The 21,866-nt window shown below is 54.3% G+C and overlaps 1 protein-coding gene and 1 long non-coding RNA gene across 2 annotated transcripts; both read right to left on the bottom strand.

Annotated features, from left to right (window-relative positions):
* Positions 1 to 5,980: 5,980 nt before the first annotated feature.
* On the bottom strand, positions 5,981 to 12,126 carry LOC123345136. Its single transcript, XM_044981828.1, has 9 exons — positions 11,940 to 12,126; positions 11,428 to 11,555; positions 10,632 to 10,727; positions 10,149 to 10,253; positions 9,664 to 9,799; positions 8,805 to 8,899; positions 8,170 to 8,322; positions 7,212 to 7,355; positions 5,981 to 6,269 (listed from the first exon to the last, which is right to left on the bottom strand). Exons 1-8 carry the CDS (start codon positions 12,112 to 12,114, stop codon positions 7,254 to 7,256), a joined length of 990 nt encoding a protein of 329 aa, XP_044837763.1. The 5' UTR covers positions 12,115 to 12,126; the 3' UTR covers positions 5,981 to 6,269; positions 7,212 to 7,253.
* A 521-nt stretch (positions 12,127 to 12,647) lies between these two features.
* On the bottom strand, positions 12,648 to 17,621 carry LOC123345144. Its single transcript, XR_006572731.1, has 3 exons — positions 17,483 to 17,621; positions 13,057 to 13,202; positions 12,648 to 12,820 (listed from the first exon to the last, which is right to left on the bottom strand). It is a non-coding gene; the product is annotated as an uncharacterized LOC123345144 (long non-coding RNA).
* Between the last annotated feature and the right edge of the window lie 4,245 nt (positions 17,622 to 21,866).

The following is a 21,866-nucleotide window of genomic DNA, read 5'->3' as shown; positions in this document are numbered from 1 at the left end:
ATTATACAGTTTGTATAGGGATTTGGTGGTAATAGTCACTAACATTTTTGCTTGTTCTCTAACCTGAAGGCCCAAACACACATGGAGGGAACAGGACAAGCATGTGCCTGCAACACTGGATCCCTTAGTGAAAGGGAACTTTTTTGCAACTGGCTTTTAAAAGCATGTGGGGGGAGGGGTGTTATTGAAAAGTATATGGAGGCAAACTTGGTTTGGTGTGTTTCTAAAGCTGCTGATTTGTGTGTGCGAGGGGTCTGGGCAAGGCATAGGTGTAGGGTGTAAAAGTACTTGGTTTGTTTCAAACCAACAGGGTTTTTTTCCTGTGCAAAATGTGGTTTAAACTGGATTTTAAAAGCAGTTTGGTTTTTATTCTGCAAATTGAGATGTATTTTAAAAAATGTTTTTGAGGTTTTTGTTGTTGTTTGTTTGTTTGTTGTTTTTTGTTTTACGTTTTAAGTGGTAGAAATAAACTCAAAACCTGTTTGTCGTACAGCCTGAACTGGGTGATTTGGTTTAAAGCTGTGACTTGTTAAACAGAAAAAAACTCCTAATGAATATTTAGTTTTGAAGTTTACAAGAGGGTTGCCTGTGTTTTATAATAATGCTGTTTGCTCCACAGTACGGTGGAAACATGAGAGATCCCTAGAGCAGAGGGAAAACAAGCTCAGAAGAAAAGGGAACGAGACAGCTGAAAGGGAAAATTCACCAGCATCAGTGACTGATAGATGGATGAAGCCCAGTAAATATATTTTGGTTATTGGTTGGGTTGTTCTGTGAGGTTTTGTATTTGAAGCGAATACATAGGTGTGGGTGAGAAAGTTGGTAAAGTTCAGTTTTGTAAAATGGTTCCCCCCACCCCTCATAGGCCTGGGCAACTTTTCTGACAATGCTTAGTCAGCGCTACAAGGACACCTCCTCCAGAACCGCCAAAGAGCCAGGAATCTGCTCGGAGATCTTTAACAACGCAAAACAGCACAAGAGTGCAGATGAAGCATCCGGGCAGTCCAAACCTCATATCCGTCAAACCCAAGGGCAAAACAAGACTCTGGTAAACAACAACCACAACTCCAGTTCCTCAGCGGCCACTGCCACAGCAAACCCTGAGTAAACACCCATTTTCACAAACCTGGAGCATGCGCTCGAGGGGCTCTGAACGTGCGCAGAACCACACACATTCACAACCCCTAGAGCATGTGCTCTAGGGGTTGTGAATAAAACACCAAGGACTGACAAACCATTCTCCCCAAACCATAAGCTCGTCACCGCTCCCCTATATTCTTGTATTTGGGAACAGTTTGATGGTTCATTCAGAAAACTGATGGACGCTGTGTCCCCGGGGTGAGGGGGGGCTAAAAGAACGGCATTCTAACAAGAGCTGGGAAAAATCTGACGCTTCGCTCAGAACACTGGCGACCTCTGTATCCTCAGGGGGCCTAACGACCGACCGCAACTTACTGGATGCTGAAACGAGTCCGTCCTTCAAAGAACCGATTGAGCCGAATTCTAAAAGGCTAAACCTTACAGCGCCACGCTTCAAAGGTGCCTAATGTACGTGAAGCCGAGCGATGCGGAGAAAGTGAAAATCAGTCTGTTTCTACCAGAACAGGGACTGAAGGTAACTGAAACCCCCCAGAACCACCAAAGAGCTCAGAGTCTGTTGCTCAGCAGGTGCTGGATAACACGAAGAAGCGTTCTAAGAAAAATGCATTTGTACTGCTAAAGAAGCTGGGCCAGGCTACAAATCTCTCTTCATGGAACGATAAAGGGGCTTTTGTGTACAAAGGCTCTGTGGTTAATGGTTCTAACATGCTCGACTTAGTCCGGGCCGTGACCCAGACGCACTCTGTTCCTAGCACACATGGACCTTAAAGATGGGATGACTATGAATGTCATGGCGGAACGGAACGTACCACCTTCCGTCATGGGCACTGCGGCCAAGAGAGCTCTATGGAACGTCTCATGACCTCGACCGTCACTTAATCCAGAGGTGAAAGTGAGCCAGTACGGGCCAGTACGGAGTACCAGCCAGAGCCAGTACGCCGTGCCGGACCGCACCGGCTTCCTCGGCGGGGCTTTAAAGGACTCAGAGCTCCGGCAGCTGTAGGGAGCCCAGAGCCCTTTAAATTCCCCTCTACGCAGCTCCAGCAGCTGGGTTGGGGCTGGGATTTAAAGGGCTCACAGCAGGGGGGAAAGTAACTTCCAGGATTTACCGGTACTGCCGGAATCCTGTGGGGGCGTGGCCTCAACCGGAAGAGGCGGGGCTTTCAAGACTTAAAGGTCCTGGAGCATCAGCTGTGGCTGGGAGCCCCAGGGTCTTTAATTTGCCCCATGCTCTTTAATTTGCCCCTGAGCCCAGGGTTGATTTAAAGGGCCCAGGGCTCAGGCCGCTGTGGAGCCCCGAGCCCTTTAGATTCCCCTCGCAGCTCCGGCAGCCGGATTCCGGTGTGGATTTAAAGGGCCCGGAGCTCTGGCGGCTGCAGGGAGCACCGAGCCCTTTAAATCTGGCCCCAGCCCGGCTGCCAGAGCTGCGGGGGAAAATTAAAGGGCTCTGGGCTCCCTGCAGCCGCCAGAGCTCTGAGCCATTCAAATCCCTGCTGAGGAAGCCGGTGCGGTCCGGCACGGCATATTGGCTCTTCCTGGTACGCCGTACTGGACCATAATGGCTTATTTTCATCTCTGCTTCAGAGATCCCACGGCTGCGGGGAGCCCAGAGCCCTTTAATTTCCCCCTGCAGATCTGGCAGCTGGGCTGGGGCCAGGATTTAAAGGGCTCGGAGATCCCGTGCCTGCGGGAATCCCAGAGACTTTAAAATACCCCCTGCAGCTCTGGAAGCCAGGCTGGGGCTGCGAATTAAAGGGCTCAGAGCTCCCGTGGCTACAGGGAGCCCAGAGCCCTTTAAATTCCCCCGCAGCTCTGGCAGCCAGGTTCGGGTGTGGATTTAAAGGGCCCGGAGCTGCTGCCGCTGCAGGGAGCACCGAGCTTTTTAATTCCCAGCCCCAGCCCGGCTGCCGGAGCTGCGGTGGGAGGGGTGGAGGGATTTAAAGGGCTCTGGGCTCCCTGCAGGCGCCAGAGCTCTGAGCCCGTTAAATCCCCGCTGAGGAAGCCGGTGCGGTCTGGCACAGCGTACTGGCTCTTGCCGCTACGCTGTACTGGCCCGTACCGGCTTACTTTCATCTCTGGCTCAGAACTCCTATGGCTGCGGGGAGCCCAGAGCCCTTTAAATCCCTCCACCCCTCCCACCGCAGCTCCGGCAGCCGGGCTGGGACTGGGAATTAAAGGGCTCAGAGCTCCGGCGGTTGCTGGGAACCCAGAGCCCATTAAATTTCCCCCCGCCCCCGCAGCTCCAGCAGCTGGGCTGGGGACGGGATTTAATGGGCTCAGCGCTCCCCGTGGCTGCATAGATCCCAAAGCCCTTTAATTCCCCTCCATGCAGCTCCAGCAGCTGGGTTGGGGCTGGGATTTAAAGGGCTCACAGCAGGGGGGAAAGTAACTTCCAGGACTTACCGGTACTGCTGGAATCCTGAGGGGACGTGGCCTCAACCGGAAGAGGCGGGGCCTCTCAAGATTTAAAGGTCCTGGTGCATTGGCTGTGGCTGGGAGCCCCAGGGCCTTTAAATCAACCCTGGGCTCCAGGGCAAATTAAAGGGCCCAGGACTCAGGCCGCCACGGAGCCCCGAGCCCTCTATATTCCCCCCGCAGCTCCGGCAGCCGGATTCGGGTGTGGATTTGAAGGGCCCAGAGCTCCCACGGCTGTGGGGAGCACCAAGCCCTTTAAATCTGGCCCCAGCCCGGCTGCCAGAGCTTGGGGTGGGGGGGAAATTAAAGGGCTCTGGGCTCCCTGCAGCTGCCAGAGTTCTGAGCCGTTCAAACCCCTGCTGAGGAAGCCGGTGCGGTCCGGCACGGCATATTGGCTCTTCCTGGTACGCCGTACTGGACCATAATGGCTTATTTTCATCTCTGCTTCAGAGATCCCACGGCTGCGGGGAGCACAGAGCCCTTTAATTTTCCCCCGCAGCTTCGGCAGCCAGGCTGGGGCCAGGATTTAAAGGGCTCGGAGATCCCGCAGCTGCGGGAATCCCAGAGACCTTTAAATACCCCCCGCAGCTCCGGAAGCCAGGCTGGGGCTGGGAATTAAAGGGCTCAGAGCTCCCGTGGCTACAGGGAGCCCAGAGCCCTTTAAATTCCCCCGCAGCTCTGGCAGCCGGATTCGGGTGTGGATTTAAAGGGCGCGGAGCTGCCACAGTTGCGGGGAGCCAGAGCATTGCCGGGCTGGGGCCGGGATTTGAAGGGCCCAGAGCTCCTGCCGCTGCAGGCAACACCGAGCTTTTTAATTCCCAGCCCCAGCCCGGCTGCCAGAGCTGTGGTGGGAGGGGAGGAGGGATTTAAAGGGCTCTGGGCTCCCCGCAGCTGCCGGAGCTCTGAGCCCTTTAAATCCCTGCTGAGGAAGCCGGTGCGGTCCAGCACAGCGTACTGGCTCTTGCCGCTATGCTGTACTGGCCCGTACCAGCTTACTTTCATCTCTGGCTCAGAACTCCTACGGCTGCGGGGAGCCCAGAGCCCTTTAAATTCCCCCCGCAGCTCCAGGAGCTGGGCTGGGGCCGGGAATTAAAGAGCTCAGAGCTCCTGAGGTTGCTGGGAACCCAGAGCCATTAAATCTCCCCCTGCCCCACCCGCAGTTCCAGCAGCTGGGCTGGGGCTGGGAATTAAAGGGCTCAGAGCTCCTGCGGTTGCTGGGAACCCAGAGCCCATTAAATCTCCCCCCTCCTCCCCACACAGCTCCAGCAGCTGGGCTGGGGCTGGGATTTAATGGGCTCAGTGCTCCCCGTGGCTGCGTAGATCCCAGAGCCCTTTAATTCCCCTCCACGCAGCTCCAGCACCCAGTCTGGGGCAGGGAATTAAAGGGCTGAGGGCTCTCCGGAGCGGCAGGAGCACCGGGCCCTTTAAATCCTGGCTCTAGCCGGGTAAGGCTCAGGCTCCTCACAGCCATGGGAGCTCCGGGCCCTTTAAATCCACGCTCGAACCCGGCTGCCAGAGCTGCGGGGGGAATTTAAAGGCCCTGGGGCTCCCAGCCACAGCCGATGCTCCAGGACCTTTCAAGCTTGAGAGGCCCCGCCCCTTCGGGTTGAGGCCACGCCCCCTCAGGACTCCAGCAGTACCGGTAAGTCCTGGAAGTTACTTTCACCCCTGACTTAATCATTCCTTTACCTGTGTTCACCTTGTGCGCCGGTGACTCCCCCGAGCTGCAGTCGCATTCCACCTCTAAGGGGGTGGACAAAAAGAGGCCGCCATGCTCATTTGGGTGTCTCACAAGCAGTTGGCTTTTGGGTTCGGGTTCCGGCGTATCCATCAATGGCTGGGCCAAAGGGCTCCCCTCGGTCGCTCCTTCCTCCTCTTCGGCACTGTCGCTGATGTAGCGCTTTCTCTGCGGATGGTCAAAGACCCTCGGGGCGAGGACAGAGTCCGAAGTTCTCACGGAGGTGATGAAGGAGTCCAGGTTTCCTCTCAGCAGCCTTCCCACGATTTCTAAACCATGTGTCCTTGGTGAGAGATGGCCTCGTCCGTCCGGCGCTGGGACTTATGAGGTAATGGTGCTGCACTCTGATTGGCAGAGGGCCCTGGGAGGAGTTCTTAGTGGGGTCATACGGCCCACTCCCGGACGGGTCACCTTGCCCCAGAACTCGCCCTGATTGGTCAGAATCCCCTCTTGGGGTGGTCCTGTCAGGACAAAACCGATCCTAATTGGTTGAGGGCAGTGAGAGGAGTTCTTAGAGGGGTCACAAGACACACATCGGGATGGGTCACCCTCCCACCCCAGAGCTCGCCCTGATTGGTCAAATCTCCTCTTGGGGTGGTCCTTCCGGGAGGAAACCCATCCTGATTGGTAGAGGGTGGTGGGAGGAGTTCTTAGAGGGGTCACATGACACACCTGGCTTCCAGTCATGTGGCCGCCTTGACCACGAAGTAATACCCCCATGGGGTGGGACTTCCGGTGACAGGTGGGAAGGACTAAGGAGTCATGGGGCGGGGTTAGGGTTTGATTAATGGTGGGATCTGTCTACTGCTGCCAGGTGTTGAGTATGTGCAGGCAGAACCGGAGCCAGTGTCCATGTCCAGGCCGGAGGTCGAAGCCGGGTGGTCAGAAGTACAAGCCAAAGTCCATATCCACGCAAAGGTCGAAGCCATGTAGTCGAAATCGGAGGAGTTGGGGAAGATCAGGAGGAGGAGGAGGCAATGCTGTGCAGCGGGTGGGTGGAGGGCCTGGAGAGAGGCTAGAGAAAGGCAAGGAGAATACTGAGCCGGGGTTCAGAACCCAAATCTGGAGCCAAGAAGGGTCACGCCAAAGTCATAGCTAGAGACTGGAGTCAAGAGCCCAGCCAGAGTCAACAGCGAGAAACCGGAGGGCAGGGCAGGGCAGGGCAGGGCAGGGGGTACATGCGGGCGGGAATGAGGATGACTTACTGGAGCCTGGAGACCCCTCATCGTGGGACTCCCTTCCTAGCAATAACAGAAGGACAGCGGGATGACAAAGATGTCTCTGAGCCTGGGGACCAAGCCAAGGGGAGCTTCCATCCAGGCTGTGTGCCAGGAGCCCGTCACCCTCCCTGTTCCTTTCACACGCACAGACCCCCTGGCCGGAGGGGAGAATAAAGGGCAGAAGCGAAGGTGCCCCTGGGGGAAAGGCTCTAGGCCGGGACCCAGTCCACTTCCCAGATCTACACCCAGGATTGTGTGACCAGGCCCACAGCCCTTGCTCTGCGTCTCAGTTCCCACCTGCCGGATGGCGAGGCTCCACCCCTGCCCCAGGGTGTTCGGGGGGAGTTTCATTCCTGGCTGGGAAGGGCTCAGATACCAGGTGGGTGGATTGGGCCCCAGGTGGGGGATGGTCGGACACTCGCTGCATCAGGGGTGACAGGGGCCATGGGAAGGTCTGAGCAGTGACGACGGGGGAGGGGCCCCATGTCAGGCCACCCCTCCTAGACTGCAATGGCTATTGAGCACAACCCCTGGCTCTGCGGATGCTCTCACTTCTGGGCCAGCCCCACAGCCTGATTCTTCCCAACCAGTATCTGGCCTGGCCCCAGCCCCAGGGGTCGGGGTGGGGCAGGGTGTCCAGAGCGAGGTGCTCAGCCTTGGTTTCTCTCAGTGCTGAGGGGGCTCTATGGCCGCTCCCCCCAGCCCTTCCCCCCAGGCACAGTGAGACAGAGCAGTACCTGCGGCAGGGGGTCCGAGCTGGTCATGCGAGGGGGGGGTCTTCAATCCTGCCCCACGGAGCACAGCCCCTGCAGGGCGTCGGGCACCTGGCCCAAGACCCTGATATTAAATAGCTGTCCCATGATTTTGGATGTAATGTCCCCCTGTTGCAAGGGAACAAGGATCAATCAGAGACTCTGACACCCATGAGAACGAAGGGTATTAACGGCACCGGGAGCCAGCAACATTTCCTCTCCATGTCTGAGGGACGGATTCCCCCGCCCAACCCCCGAGACGAAATCTTGTCTCTTCTCTAGTGACTTCCATCCCCTCTCCCACCATTGTGGAATGAACTCCTGCCCCCACTCCTCTCAGTCCCCCCGCGAGAACTGTTCTACCTCCCAACCCAGCGGGAATCCAGCTCCGCTCCCCAGAGTCCCCTCAGCCACCCTCGCCCTCTCCATCCGAGGGCTGGGAGGCTTTGGGTAGTAGTGCCGGGGGGTGAGAGGAAGTGGACACCTTTCCCCAAGGGATCCCCATGTCCTTAACGCGATGCCATGGGCAGTGGCTCTGGTGAATGGGGCACTTATGCAGCCTCTGCTGACTGACTCCTCCAGTTCTCCTAGAGCAGGTGGGGGCTGGGATAACACGATACCAGAGCTCTAGGAACCGGCCTGAGGCCCCGAGGGGGATGAAAGGCTCACAGAGGTGGCTAGGGGAGTTGGCAGCCCCTAGCATGAGCAATGGCAGCGTGTCGTGCTGATGTGACGCCTGTTAGGAAATAGCCTTGCTGGGGAGCTGGTCTGCCCTGCTTTGAGCTGCTCAGGGGAGAAGCTGGCACCGACCAATGGCACCTGTCTGGGGTCACCCTCTCCTTGCTCCCTGGTCAGCGCATGGGGATGGGATGGGAGCGATTTTCAATGGCCTGGAGGTGAAAGGCCCTGGGGTTCTCTCCCCAGGTGACCCCTCTTTGGTTACCTCATCCTCTAGCAGCTGGCCGGCTTCCCCCAAGATGGAATAGGTCAGCACCAGGCCAGCATGGCTGATGCGGTGGAGGGGGTGGTGGATGGCCAGCAGGCCCGCCTGGAGGAAACTGCTCTTCTGGTCTTCGCTGAATATTTCTCCGAAGAGCTAAAACCAAAAGAACCAGAGCCCTTACAGTGGCCCAGAACCAGGCTCCAAATCCCTCGAGTGTCTCACAAGGTGGAGAAGAGTCCTGGGGCAGCCAACCTTTGGGGTCCCATGGACCAGGAACCCCCTTCAGTAGGAGGCTGCAGGCACTGAGGCCTCCAATAGCTCTTATGGAGCAGGATTCACCGCAGGTGCCATGAGATGCTGGGAATGTGTCTGCGCGCTCTGGAACCCACTCACACAGACAGCCCAGGACCCCTGCTGCTCCCAGCAGCGACAGCTCCTGCAGCTCACCCGCTAGAGGTTCGGGGTCTTTTAGATCTGGATCATTCCCACGCCTCACCCCACGGACATTCCCAGGAGCCTCACATACTCTGTGGAAATAAGGAGCAGGCTCTTGCCCTGTGTCCATGACACACTCACTGCAGCGGGACACAGCTCCACACCTGAGCTGCTGCAATGCACTGGCGGAGAGTCCTTACCTCTCCCACCCTGGCCAGATTTCTATATCCCAGGCGCTTGGGGTCATGGAGCCCGTCCCGGCACCACAGGTCTGCTGCCTTGCTGGTGTTGAGCCCTGGGAGAGAAAGACACACCCATTGGGGAGGTTTGGCCTTCCGCTTTCAGTGCCTGTTTCCTTCTGGGTGCACGCTGGCCAGGCTCCTCCTGGCATCCGCGGCCTAATGGAATCGCAGGGTCCATGCCAGGCGGGTTAGTACCAGAAGGGGGATTTGTTTCAGCCATCACAGTAATCATGTGACCCTTACGGTCATTGTGCTCTGGGAGTGGGTGCCTGTTCATGGGGGTGTCTAATACTGAGAACCCCCCACACCCACTGAAGTCAGGATCTGGCCCTGGCTACCTGACTGGTGACACCCTGCAAGCTTTGTGTCCATCTCCTGTGGTGCCTGTTCCTGCCCCTGCCCTCATGACGGGCTCTTTCCCTCCATGTGTCTCAATAGCTCCGTTCCTGTCCCCTCACGAGCTGGCTGCCCCGTACGGGGTGGGCTGATTTCCCTGGGCTGGGGGACAGAGCCGGGCTCTGAGATAAAGCAGCCAATTTCCCTGGCACTTTCACACTCATCTCCCTAATTCGGAGAGAAGGAGTCACCATCTAAGCTGGGGTCGGTCTCAGAGGAGGGGGCTTCTTTCTGTAGTGTCCCATTGCCCAGCAGAGGGAGTCTCAAAGGAGGGGCCTTGTTTCTATTGGGGTTCCTCTTTCCCGCTACAGCGGGTCTAAGCAGAGAGGCCTTAGTTCTAGAGGCGTCCCAATGGCCAGCTGGAGCTAGTCTCCTAGAGGCTCGTTTCCATGGGGTCCCATTGCCCAGCTGGGTTTCTTACCCCTCTTCTGGAGCAGGAGCTTGTGCAGCCAATAGATCCCACCCTTGGCATGCCGACTGATGTCACTGGCTGGGTGGGATACACAGAGACCCAGCTGCAGCACAAATTCACCTGCCTTGGAGAAGGTGGAGAAGGTCTGGTGGAAGGAGAAGGAGAGGGGAATCCATCACCATTCTCCCTTCAGCTCCCCAGCGCCCCTGGACCTGAGCTCTGCTCCCACCCCTCTGTAGGAGGCGCTGGGGGAGAGGAGCGACAGCCCTCTTCCTCTCTGTCCCCAAGGGAGCTCGGAGCAAAGGGAGCAGGGCAAGGGCCCTCGCTGAGCACTCACTGCCTCGCTGCTCCAGAATAACAAGGGCCCTGAGGCCAGGCACGACCCTGCCAGCCAGCGGCCTATGGAACGCAGTCCCTTACGGACCCGGGGGGACCAATTATCCAGGGGATGAGGAACTTGACTCTGCAGGACGCTGGGGTCAGAGGTCACTTACGTCAAATCCAGGCAGGGAGGTGGCAAACTGGAGCAGGGCTGCGCTGGTCTGGATGGCCCTGGCTCTCTCCTGGGTGTTCTTTGCCAGGAGAGAGCGATGGATGTGCTGCGGGAGAAGGAGGCAGGGGAGGGTCAGTGGGCAGGCGTACATGCTCTACAAACCAGCCTCTCCCCCTCCCCAAGGGGCTGAGACTTTGTGCTCAGGGTGGAGTAGCTGAGCCCTGGTTGCAGAGCTTGAAAAGGGGGTTCAGTCTCTCAGGCCCCAGCCAGGCCTGGTGCTCACTGTTAGTGCTTAATGCAACCGTGCAGAGCTCTGGCTGACAGTCCCAGCTCCTTCCCCCTGCACTGGCAGCTCTGGGAACGTGTGGCCGGCTGGGTCCAAGCTGGGAGGACACAATGGAAACGTGGCTCTTCTAGTCTCTCCTTTGCTGCCCTCCCACAGGGCTCAGGGGCAATTCCACCCCAGACCGTCCATCCTACTCACCTCCAGGAGGTGCTGCAGCTTCTCCACGGTGGGGGTCTCTGTTAGGCGGTCCCTGAGGATGGTGTCCAGGCTCCGCGAATAGCCGTTGTGCAGAGCCTGCAAGAAGAGGGAGCAGCCGTCAGTCATGGGACATGGGGCTACAGCAGTCAGGGGACAATAAGGAGGATTCTCCAGGAGCCCTGGCAAGACTCAAAAGGCACATCCTGGCCTCTCCCATTCACATGACTCCAGGGACACTTAGCAAGAGCTCATGGCCGGATGCCTGCTGCCTCATCAATCCTTGCTCTGAGCAGTTCTCTGGGCAGGGCCTGGTACCCAGCAGAGTATGGACCAGCCAAATTGCAATGGGTGGGAGGTAGGATCCCCGGGAGAGTCCAGGCAGGAGATCAGAGAATGAGGAGAGGAGGGAAGGCTGGGATCAGCCACGGAGGGGTAACGCAATCCCCTCTGAAACCCTGATCCATGAACAGCACGTCAGGATCAAGGCACATGCCCTGGACCCCAGACCCAAACCAGCTCCAGGGCTCAGGACCTCCATGGGGTTGGACAGGGAAAGCCGCCCACTTCCCAAAACCAGTGTCTCCCTGCGCAGACAGGGGTTGGAACTTGGACAGTGTCTGCGAGGACCTTGGCCTGTGTGGGACAAATGTCCCCACTTTGGGGTGCCAGATAACAGAGGAGATGTGTCCCCCCATTGGGGGTGAGGGATTCTCTGGTGCAAGACCCCCTGCCTGGATGGGGACGGAACAAGGAGCAGGACAGACTGGGTGGCAGCGCAGCTGGGGGATTTTTGTACCTCAGCTCTGCCCTGCAGGTGTTGCTGGATCACCAAGATGATGTCTTCCTCAGGGCAGAAATCCTGCTCCTCCTCCTCCTCCTCCTCTTCCTCCTCCTCAGGCCACGACACCTGGGCACTGGGGGTGTCTACACCAGGGAGGGAAGGAGAAAATTTAATCCCTTCTGCTGCTGGGGGGATGCAGTGGACAGAGAAGGCTCCATGTTTCCCCTTTCTCTGTAAGGAGCCCCATGGCGGCCAGGGCCCCACCCTGCCCCTCCCAGAGACACCCTCAGCCCCATCAGCCTCAGGGCCCCGTGGCAGTCAGCCCCCCACCCCAACATGATCAGGGAGGCTGGAGCTCCCCGACTTCGCCCAGCATCCCCTGCCATGGGGCGTGTCTGTGCCACCCCCACTGGTGTTAGTGGGGTCACGTGGGTCAATCCCTGCGCCTTGGCGAGCCGATGGGCACAGGGTGTTACTAGTCCCACACCACCCCAGTCCTCCTCCCTTTCCCCTGGGTCTCCCCTCACCTCCAAAGAAGGAGCCTTCAAAGACAGGGCTGCCAGACCCCACGGGGGAGCTGCTGGCCCCGCAGGAAAAGGCGGAGCTGTTGGTGTCTGTCGCGCCGCAGTCACTCAACTCCTGCTCTGGGCTGGCAGGAGGCTCCTCCATGGCCAGGGTGGTGCTGGCGGGAGGCTCCTCCATGGCCAGGGTGGGGCTGGCAGGAGGCTCCTCCGTTGCTAGGGTGGGGCTGGCAGGAGGCTCCTCCGTAGCTAGGGTGGGGCTGGCAGGAGGCTCCTCCATGGCCAGGGTGGGGCTGGCAGGAGGCTCCTCCGTTGCTAGGGTGGGGCTGGCAGGAGGCTCCTCCGTAGCTAGGGTGGGGCTGGCAGGAGGCTCCTCCGGAGCCAGGGTGGTGCTGGCGGGAGGCTCCTCCGGAGCCAGGGTGGGGCTGGCGGGAGGCTCCTCTGGGGCCAGGGTGGGGCTGGCGGGAGGCTCCTCCGGGGCCAGGGTTGGGCTGGCGCAGGGCCCCTCAGCTGCCATGGTGGTTGGCGGCTCCTGCTGGGCCCTGGGGCGCAGCTCCTGGGTTCTTGGCTTCCTGCAAAGGAAGCCCCAGAGCTGCCGTCCCCGGCTCCTGCCCTCCCCTGGCTCTCTGCTCCACAGCTGAACCCGGGGCCACCTCCGTTTCAGCCCAGAAGGTGCCTCAGGGTCAGCTAGAGGAGCTGCTGTCTTCCGCCTCCTCCAGCAGGCGAAGCAGCTCCTCTCTTTCCCCTGGACACGAGCCTCTTCCCCGCCCGCGGGGACAGAGGGGCCGCTCTCCGCCTGGGCAGGCTGGCTGATGTCTTCTTCTGGCTGTGGAGCCACCTGCCCGGCCTTCCTCCTGAGCATCTGCCTGATTCGCTCCATCCTGGAACTGAGTGGGGAGCAGCCATGAGTCTGGCTTCAAAGCAGCCTCTCATTAACGAGCCTGCCTGCTCCCCTGCCCACCTCCCCTCTGCTGAGGCAATTTCTCCTCCCGACACATCCCACCCCAGGGCACAGGAACCCTCAAGCTGGGGAACAAACCCTGACAAGGGACGGGCTGGGAGCCCTAGTGGTGGGATATTCCCACCACACTGGGGATGGTTCTGGAGAACTCCACTTACTTACTCTAGATCAGATGGAGCAGGATGGCAGATGCTCAGGGTTGCTCCTCCCTTCACCCTCCTCGATCTCCGCACCCAGGTGGCCGGCAACGGGTGCCGCTCAATGCCCTGCCAGCAGGGCAAGGGGTAGACACCAGATATCGAAACTGGCTGTGAAAACAATACAATGCCACTAGCGGAACGCTCCTGGGACACTCCATAGCTGTACCCGGGGCCACCTCCATTTGGACCCAGAAGGTGCCTCAGGGTCAGCTAGGGGAGCTGGGGTCTTCCTCCTCCTCTAGAAAGCCAGAGCTGGGAAGTGCCAGTAGGACTCGATTCCCAGTCTCCCTGGCTCCGAGTGGGACCTGTTGTAGTGATTGACGGATTTGCTCCTTGTCCCCCATCCAAAGCCAATAACACATCTCTGGGTTGGCAGTCATGAGTTAGACCTTCTCAGCACCCTTCTGTCTCCTGCAGCCCTCAGCTGTTCCTTGGATTGCGGTGGCTTGGACGGTAACGGGAGTGGATATTGTTACTGGCTCACTGGGTGGTCCTAGCCAATGAGGGTCTCAGTCTAGCCTCAGAGGCCCACACCCCCAGACACTACAGGTCAGGGTGGATTGATTTCATTCCAAATGTTTTGTAGTTGTATTTTTGAGTTATTTTCCTAATGAGGGATTGATTCTCATGAAACTCTTAGTGGTGGCCGATGATAGAACACGGAGCAATGGTCTCAAGTTGCACTTTGGAAGGCTTAGCTTGGCTATTAGGAAACACTAGTTCACTAGGAGGGTGGTGAAGCCCTGGAATGGGTTCCCTAGGGAGGTGGTGGAATCTCCATCCTTACAAGTTTTTAAAGGTCAGCTTGACAAAGCCCTGGCTGGGATGATGAAGTTGGGGTTGGTCCTGCCTGCAGCAGGGGGTTGGACTAGATACCTCCTGAGGTCTGTTCCAGCCCTAGTCTTCTATGATGCTAGGAATAGGGATCCATTCAAACATGTTGACTTGCTGGTTTTGCAGGATACAGAAAAACAAAAAGGTTGACTCAACCATTTGTTTTCATTTCAAACAAACTGAGGTAAAGAAGTATCTCTAGTTCGTGCACTGAACTGATTGTTCCTGCTCATAATGTCCTTCCAGATTTTAGAAGTAGTAGCTCACACCTCCTCCTCTCTAGCCTTTATTCATATTTTACAAGGGGAAAAGAAGCCTTCATCCTTTTCAAACTCCCAATCAGTTTCTTACATTTGAATGAAGTAGCTGCATCAACTGGAATGAAGAAAATATTCTTTCTGCACCCGCAGAAGAGGCTAGTGCTGCCAAAATCTGGCTGAGTGTTTCAATAACTTCTGGACCCCCAGGTGCTTAGGCAATGACTTCCAACAGTTCAGTGCTTTGACTTCATCTGACACTTGGCAGCAAACATGGACTTCTTCATATATGTAGTTATTTAAATTACTTTAATAGGCTGAAGCAACTAGAGGCCTTAACATCACTTGTCATCATTTCAAATTTTATACTGGATAAGTTTAAAAAAAAAACTTTTTCAATATAAATTTAAAACACCCAGTTTAAATAAAAATAAAATCTCTTTTGGGGGGATTGGGGTTGGGCTGTGAAAAAGCCACTGATTGGTCTTGCCCTTGATTTTAAAAGAACTACTTCATCTGAGAGAATCAGAAACTGCTTGTATTCTAGTCAAGGAGAGGAGGCAGCAAAATTCATCCTAGCAGTAATCTGTTGGGCCTTATTTGCTCAGCCTCAAACAAACAAGTGTGCAAAACTCTAGCTAGTCTCTTTTATGTAGGCCCAGCTAAGAGGTGGTGGGAGGGGCAGGAATGCTGTCTCCGTCCCGGATCCAGTAGCAATTGCACAGGATATTGCCACAAAACCTACATTTTACTGCCAAACTCTCTAAGCCAGTCCTCTCCTGCGCTTCCTGGTTTCTAAGTTTCAAATCCACAAAACCTTCCCCTTGACAGTCACTGCCCAGGTGGTGCAGCAGGCAGAGGAACCTGAGCAGTAACATTGTGACACCAGAGGTAACTCAGCCACCTGTCGCTCCCTGACTCCACTAACCCGGAGCATAAACCCGAAGCCTGAGCCCTGCCTTGGGCATCGCTCCCACGGAAACCTGCAGGCTCATTTACTGACTTATGCAAATCACCTGTGGAGAGTTAGCACTGACTGGCTGAATTCACTCTCAAGTCACAATGCCCTTCAGCTTACAGCACTAACACAGGGTGGAAATCAGGCTTTTCTGGTGACCCGTTTTCCAATTGAGAAGAAGGGACAAGAGGGAAGGAGGAAGAGGGAAGCAAAATGGCCACATTCCAAACGCCCCCAGCGAGTCACAGATTAATTCCAAGCCCAGAGGAAACCACTGTCATCTGACTTTCTGTTTCACTTCGGCCATAGAATGTGCCTCAAAATAATTCCCATAGGAATTAGAGCAGGTTTTTAGTAAAACACCCAAGCTTGATTTTAAAAGAGGCCAGTTGTGGAAAATCCAGCACAACCCTCAGTGAATTGCTCCAAACTCTGATGTTAAAAATGCTCCTCGCCTTATTTCCAGTGTGTATTGGTCTAGCTTCAACTTCCAGCCATTGTCTGCTCATAACCTTTATCTGGTAAAGGGAAGATGGAGGCTTGCTGCAGCAAGGCTCCAGGACTCTGCGAGGTTCCCTCTGCCCCACATCCCTGTCCTGCCTGGCTGTTGGCAAGGGAGCTCTGTGAGGTCACAGACGCCTCACTCATAGAATCATAGACTATCAGGGTTGGAAGGGACCTCAGGAGGTATCTAGTCCAACCCCCTGCTCAAAGCAGGACCAATTCCCAACTAATTGTCTTTGCTCAATGGGCTGAGTTCCTGCCAAAAGCTTTTGTGACGTCACTGCCACACCCACCTTTCCCTGGCAGGCCTGACCTCTGCCCCTGGCCAGCCCAGCTGGATGTTTGAGCTGCACCCTGGATCACCCCACTTGCTCATTATTGATTCTGGGGAGCAAGCAGGCTACCCAGTAAAACTGCAGAGTCTGTTCCGCACCCCACACTGAGTTTTTCATAGAGGCATCGGTTGTGAAACAATTCAGTCTCCTAATGTGGCCTCTATTTCACGGGCTATGAAATTTCACACTCTTAGCACCCTATTGAGCCCAATTGCTTGAAATTCACTAAAAGGCACCTTCCCAACCAGTTATGATGGTAGGACACCAGGAAACAGAGACTCCACCTCTCCCCTGGGTAATTTCTTCCAGTGGCTAGTCTCCCTCACTGTCATAATTATATTGGAAATTGACAACCTCTGATAAGGGCCCAATTTATGACAATCTTTTAAATAATTTAAATAGAAGAGAAAAAATAACATTCAGTAGAACATGTTCACTGCCAAGCTTTTCAAACAGTCGCACCACTGATGTGATAGCTAAGGCCCCGGAAGCAAAGCTAGCTGAAATGCTAACCCAGCTTTGGGCAGCAGTAGCTTCCTTGAAAGGTGCAGAAAATATTGTCTTCCTTTTAGTTTATTCAAATCGTTCAGTTCAATCGACTAGTTTGTTGAAATTCAAGAAAGCCATTGGGAATTCACAAAACAAGCAAACTTGTTTTCCTCCCTCAATCTAGGGATAAAAACTAGGGGATAGATCTACTGGTTCATCAATCTAGAAACTCGTGGAGACAAGAATGTATCATTTCACTTCACTAACCACACATCAAATTGCCTTTGTGTAAGAAATTTGTTAGTTTGAAATGCAAAACATTTTGATACACCTTCTTTCTTATGCTTCTCTTTCTAGCTCTGGCATGGCCTTGCTGTGTGACCAAAGAGAGGTCACTTCTTTTCTCTTTCCCTCGGTATCATGGGGGATGGAGAAAATTCTCTCAGCCCTAGCAGGAGAGAGATTTGAGCAAGTCAGGTGCATTAGGGTCCTCGTGCTCTGAAGGACAATGGGCGATTGTTGTTTGGGGCAAGAATCCCGATGGATTTGTTACTTGTCCCCCAACCAAAGCCAATAACACATCTTTGTATTTTCAGTCATGAGTTAGACATTCTGTCTCCCGCAGCCCTCAGCTGTTCCTTGGATTAGGGAGGCTTGGATGGAAAGAGAACTGGAATTATTTTACTGGCTTCTTGGGTGTTACTAGCCCATGAGGGTCTCAGTCTGGCCCCCAAGGCCCACACTCCCAGACACTAAAGATCAGGAGGGGTTGATTTCACTCAAAGTGTTTTGTATTTGCGTTTTTGAATTATTTTCCTAATGAAAGATTGATTCTCACGAAATCTTAGAGCTGGCAGATGACAGAATAAGGAGCAATGCTCTCAAGTTGCAGGGTGGAAGGCTCGGATATTAGCAAAAACTTTTTCCCTAGGAGGGTGGTGATGCCTTTGAATCTGCTAGGATAGAGTCCCCTATCTTGTATCTATTTCTAGAGCCTATATTTTTTCTTACCTTCTACACAGATGACAACGTCTTTGAAACAAACTCCACACAGGAATGACAAACACACGCACAGAATCTCCTGCACACCAACGTCTCTTGGTCCTCGGTGAGAGACCGCGAGCTGGAGGCTTGCTGCAGCAAGGCTACAGGGCTCTCCGAGGTTCCCCCTGCCCCGCATCCCTGTCCTGCCTGGCTGTTGGCAAGGGAGCTCTGTGAGGTCACAGACGCCTCATCATCGTTGCCCAATAGGCTGAGTTCCTGCCAAAGGCCTTTGTGACATCACTGACACACCCACCTTTCCCTGGCAGGCCTGATGTCTGCCCCTGGCCAGCCCAGCTGGGTGTTTGAGCTGCACCCCGGATCACCCCACTTGCTCATTATTGATTCTGGGGAGCAAGCAGGCCACCCAGTAAAACAGCAGGGTCTGTTCCGCACCCCACACTGAGCTTTTCATAGCGGTTATGAAACAATTCGATCTCCTAATCTGGCCTCTATTTCACAGGCTATGAAATTTCACACACTTTGCACCATATGAAGCCCAATTGCTTGTAAGTCACTAAAAGGCACCTTCCAGAATGACAGGCAGTTTTGATGACAAGACACCAGGAAACAGAGACTCCACCTCTCCCCTGGGTAATTTGTTCCAGTGGCTAGTCTCCCTCACTGTCAAAACTGTGTGCCTAAGTCTCCTTTGAATTTCTCTGGCTTCAGCTGGCAGCTGTTGGTTCTTGTTGTGCCTTTTTTGGCTAGATCAAATTAGCCCTGCCCCGTGAAATCCGATCCCCCCGTCCTGCTAGACCCCCCAGCCAGGAGAACCCAGTAGGGGCCTCCTAGCTGTTTCTCTGCCCGGCTGGGGACAGGACTTCCTCTCCGTGGGGATATCAGACGCACCTGCAGAGGCAATGCAGAAGTGAGTGCGCTGCATCAGCCTGGCGTTGGGCTCAGGGCTTTGCTCTTGGCAGTTCTGCTCCACTCACGTCTCTGGGTGCCCGGACTCAGAGCTTCTGGCCCCCTGTGGCTGCAGCCAGTGCTGGGGCACCGGGCTCAGGACTTTCATGCCCCTCCCCACTCCGCTGGTGCTCTGGGTGCCTGGGCTCGGGGCTTCTGCCCGGCCTCTGCAGTGAGAGCTCGGGGCTTCCCTTGCAGTTCTTTCTGGGGCTCAGGGGTCCATTTCTCTGGATGCCCCGAAAATGGTAGGAGCCAAGGTGCTCCCAAGTAGTCGGTAGGAGCTGAGGTGCTGCTAAGAGCAGGGCCCAACCTGCACATCTGGGAACCTCCTCTAGCTTCAGAAAAGTTGCTGGCTGCTGCCCTTGGAGCCCAGGTCTGAAGGCAGAACACAAGTGAGGGTGGCAATGCTGTGACCCCACCACAACAACCTCTGAACTCCCCCCTTCTCCCAGGTTGATCGGGACCCCCATGGTTACAATACCATGAAATGTCAGGTGGAAACATCGAAATGGTGACGTTGGTCAATTTCAAGGCCAGAGGTTTGTAAACTAGTCAAAATGAGCCCTGAATTTGGTAGGGACCTGGCTATTATGGAGGCCCGAGCAGGTTTGCACTCCCAGTTCTCCTGAAAGGCCATGGAGAATTCCTGCTGCCTGAGAAATTTTCCAGAATAAGTTACCAGGACTGGGAGAGAAATGAAGGAAACCAACCAAAGCCTGAGCTAGGATGGAGAGCATTGATCCAAGCCGTGTTTGAACCCCTCCACCCCCACCTGCCTGCCTGCGGTGAAACGGACCGACGGGCACTGATTTCTAGTTGTGAACTTGCTACCGACCGTGGGCTTCAGCACAAGCCGTACAGCCCATACTCTGAACTCTTGGATAAACAGCAAAGCTGGCTTTTCCGAAACCTTTCCCCCTAGTGCCCTGCATCCACTTGGGACTGTGCCCAGCAGAGGCTGGTGGAGGGGAGGGGAAGGGAGAAGAGGCCATGCAAATGTTGTGGTATCTGCACAACCCCCCAGACACACACAGCAATGCAGAGCATAATATCCAAGACAGTAACTGATTTGGCCATAACCTACCAAATCCTCAGTGTTGAAAGTCCAATTTCTCTAGAAAACAATGGGAGGGAGGGGTTAGAGAGCTGCAGTAACCACGTGGACTTCCAGTCTCTGGCCAGGCACATCCCTCTCTGCAGAGTTTTCACTGCTATCGTCTTCAAACTGGTCCTCCTGATCTGATGTGAGGTCACATCCTGGCCTTTAGGGCCATTGGCAGGATCTTCCCTGTTCCCAGCTGCAGCATCACCCTCGTTATCCTGCCTGATAAGGATCCCGCCAGGGCTCAGCTAAATGGCATGTGGCATGACAGGCTCTTTGCTGGGGGCCTTGGCAGCACTCAATCGAGATCTGAATCGGACGGGCACGTGCAGCTGCATTTCCTGACTTTTTACTGGACTCCTGGACCCTCTCATGCTGCTGCTGCAAATGTTCCTTCTCGCTCAGCACTCAGCAGCAGAATGCTCCTTGCCCTTTGGCTGTGCGACATCCAGATGTCTAGTCCTGCTGCTCTGAAAGAAACCGTCTTCACAGCTCTAATCCTGGCAGATATTGATTAAAATCTTGCCGTGCTCCTCTAAGTGTATTTGTGATTGGACGTGCTTCTTGCTAGGGGGGATTTTCAGATACATGAACTGCATAAAACAGAGGGAAAGACAAAAGGAAGCATCAACATGTCTAAGAACTTGAACAATATTTGAAGACCATATATTGGTGTCTACCTATCTCCTGCTGCCAGGAAATGCAACTGGTATTTTAACGACACACTCACTCCGCTTGTGCCTGACTTGTGATTCAGACCTCTGAGGAATTCTGTCCCCTGGTGTTGGCAGAACAAATAAACCCCAACTCCCATTACACAATCCATTTGAGTTCAAGAGAGAGAGATCTCTATCTTGCAACAAGCTTTAACATTACGGGGCAAAGACTAAGATGAGAGGTCAATTTTTCTTGCAGTTCTAATATCCAAGGAAAACTCCGAAATCCATTCTGTCGACCAAGAGAAAAGATTGTTTTTCTGTTCTCAAAGTGCTGATGCTTTTGACCCCAAAATGTTGTCTTCGTTTTCTCTCACAAAATAACTTGCAGTGAAATGGGACCAACTGCCTAAACTATCCTGAACGCTGCATGTCAGAGTTTGGGAATATCAGGACAGATCATCACCTGGCGTCAGTTGTCACGGATCCATCAGCATCAGCAGAGCTATGGTGATTTATACCAACCGAGTGTCTGGTCCATTGTGCTGTAACGAGTTAAAAGATTTCATACGCTGTGCATATGAAGATGAAAATGTAGGGTGGAAGGGACCTCATGTAGTCGAGTCAGGCTCCGCATGCTGGGGCAAGACCCCTTGGTTTCAAAGAATCTTGTTTAATGGAGGGTTTTTTCTTCTTCTTTTTTTTTAAAAATGTGCTTCATTTATTTGAATATCAAACATTTTCATTTAAAATTTCCCAGAGTAAGTTTTGTGCAGGTGAAATATTCCCAGTCGACAGCTCTGGAGAGGGAAGATTGTGAATAAAGACAGTACAGAATGGAATGTGCTTCCCCAGTGCACCATTTTCTGCCCCCATGGAAGGTCTCATGGGTTCGGGGTGGATACACACCAACAATGGAATGAAATCTCTCTTGCATAGTTGAGTTTTCTTCTTAGTTTGAAGCGGGAGAAGGAACAGGAACATCAGGACCCACCTAGCTTCCAAGGGAATCATCTTTCTTGATGCTGTTTGACCTGCAATTCATTGTGGCCCATTAGGTGGAGATTCTCTAGGAAGTTGCTTTATGACTCTGCTAATGAACTATCTTCTGAGAAGGACAGACTGGTCCTGCCACTGTCTCCAGTTACTCATGGTAAATTATAGAGATTTGTAGCCGTAGGTTGTACAGGATGATAAGATACTGCATGTGAGCACGGGAGAGAGGGAGATGTTTTACTTGGTATTCATTAGGGTCCTTTTCTTTGGAGGTGGAAGCTTTTCCAAACTCACTTGCTGCCTCTGCTTCCCCACTGCAGAACTCCAGTTTTAGGCTGTGCAAGAAGCCAGAGCAGGCATAAGGGTCTCACCCATAGTTTTAATTCAGCTCCCGCTGCTTAACTTGGCTCTTCATTCATATCTCCTCAGTTAATATACAGTGAACCAGTGTGAACATAATCTTACTGATTTCAACAAGAATGCTGATTATTGAACTTATCAGAGTTTATTCCTAGTTTGGGGTTTTAATTGACTTCTTATACATAGCATAGCTCCTGCTTTAATTATGAAAAGGTGATAGACAGGTAGACACTAGACAGACGGATGTTTTGCTATGGGCCTAGATAGACAGAGACATGGTTATGTCTGGGGTTAGATAGACAGAAACACGTCATTAGACACACACAGGAGA

Source organism: Mauremys mutica, chromosome 12, assembly GCF_020497125.1.
Source record: "Mauremys mutica isolate MM-2020 ecotype Southern chromosome 12, ASM2049712v1, whole genome shotgun sequence".
NCBI classification, from domain to species: Eukaryota; Metazoa; Chordata; order Testudines; family Geoemydidae; genus Mauremys; species Mauremys mutica.
The sequence above is the reverse complement of the archived record's forward strand: the minus strand, read 5'-3'. Positions and strand labels throughout refer to the sequence as shown.

Coding starts and splice junctions, on each gene's coding strand:
- LOC123345136 (XM_044981828.1), bottom strand. CDS start 12,114: ATGGAGGAGCCTCCCGCCAGCACCACCCTGGCCATGGAGGAGCCTCCT. Junction 11,556..11,939: donor TGAAGGCTCCTTCTTTGGAG/GTGAGGGGAGAC, acceptor TCCCTGGTGTAG/ACACCCCCAGTGCCCAGGTG. Junction 9,800..10,148: donor CCTCCCTGCCTGGATTTGAC/GTAAGTGACCTC, acceptor TCCTTCCACCAG/ACCTTCTCCACCTTCTCCAA.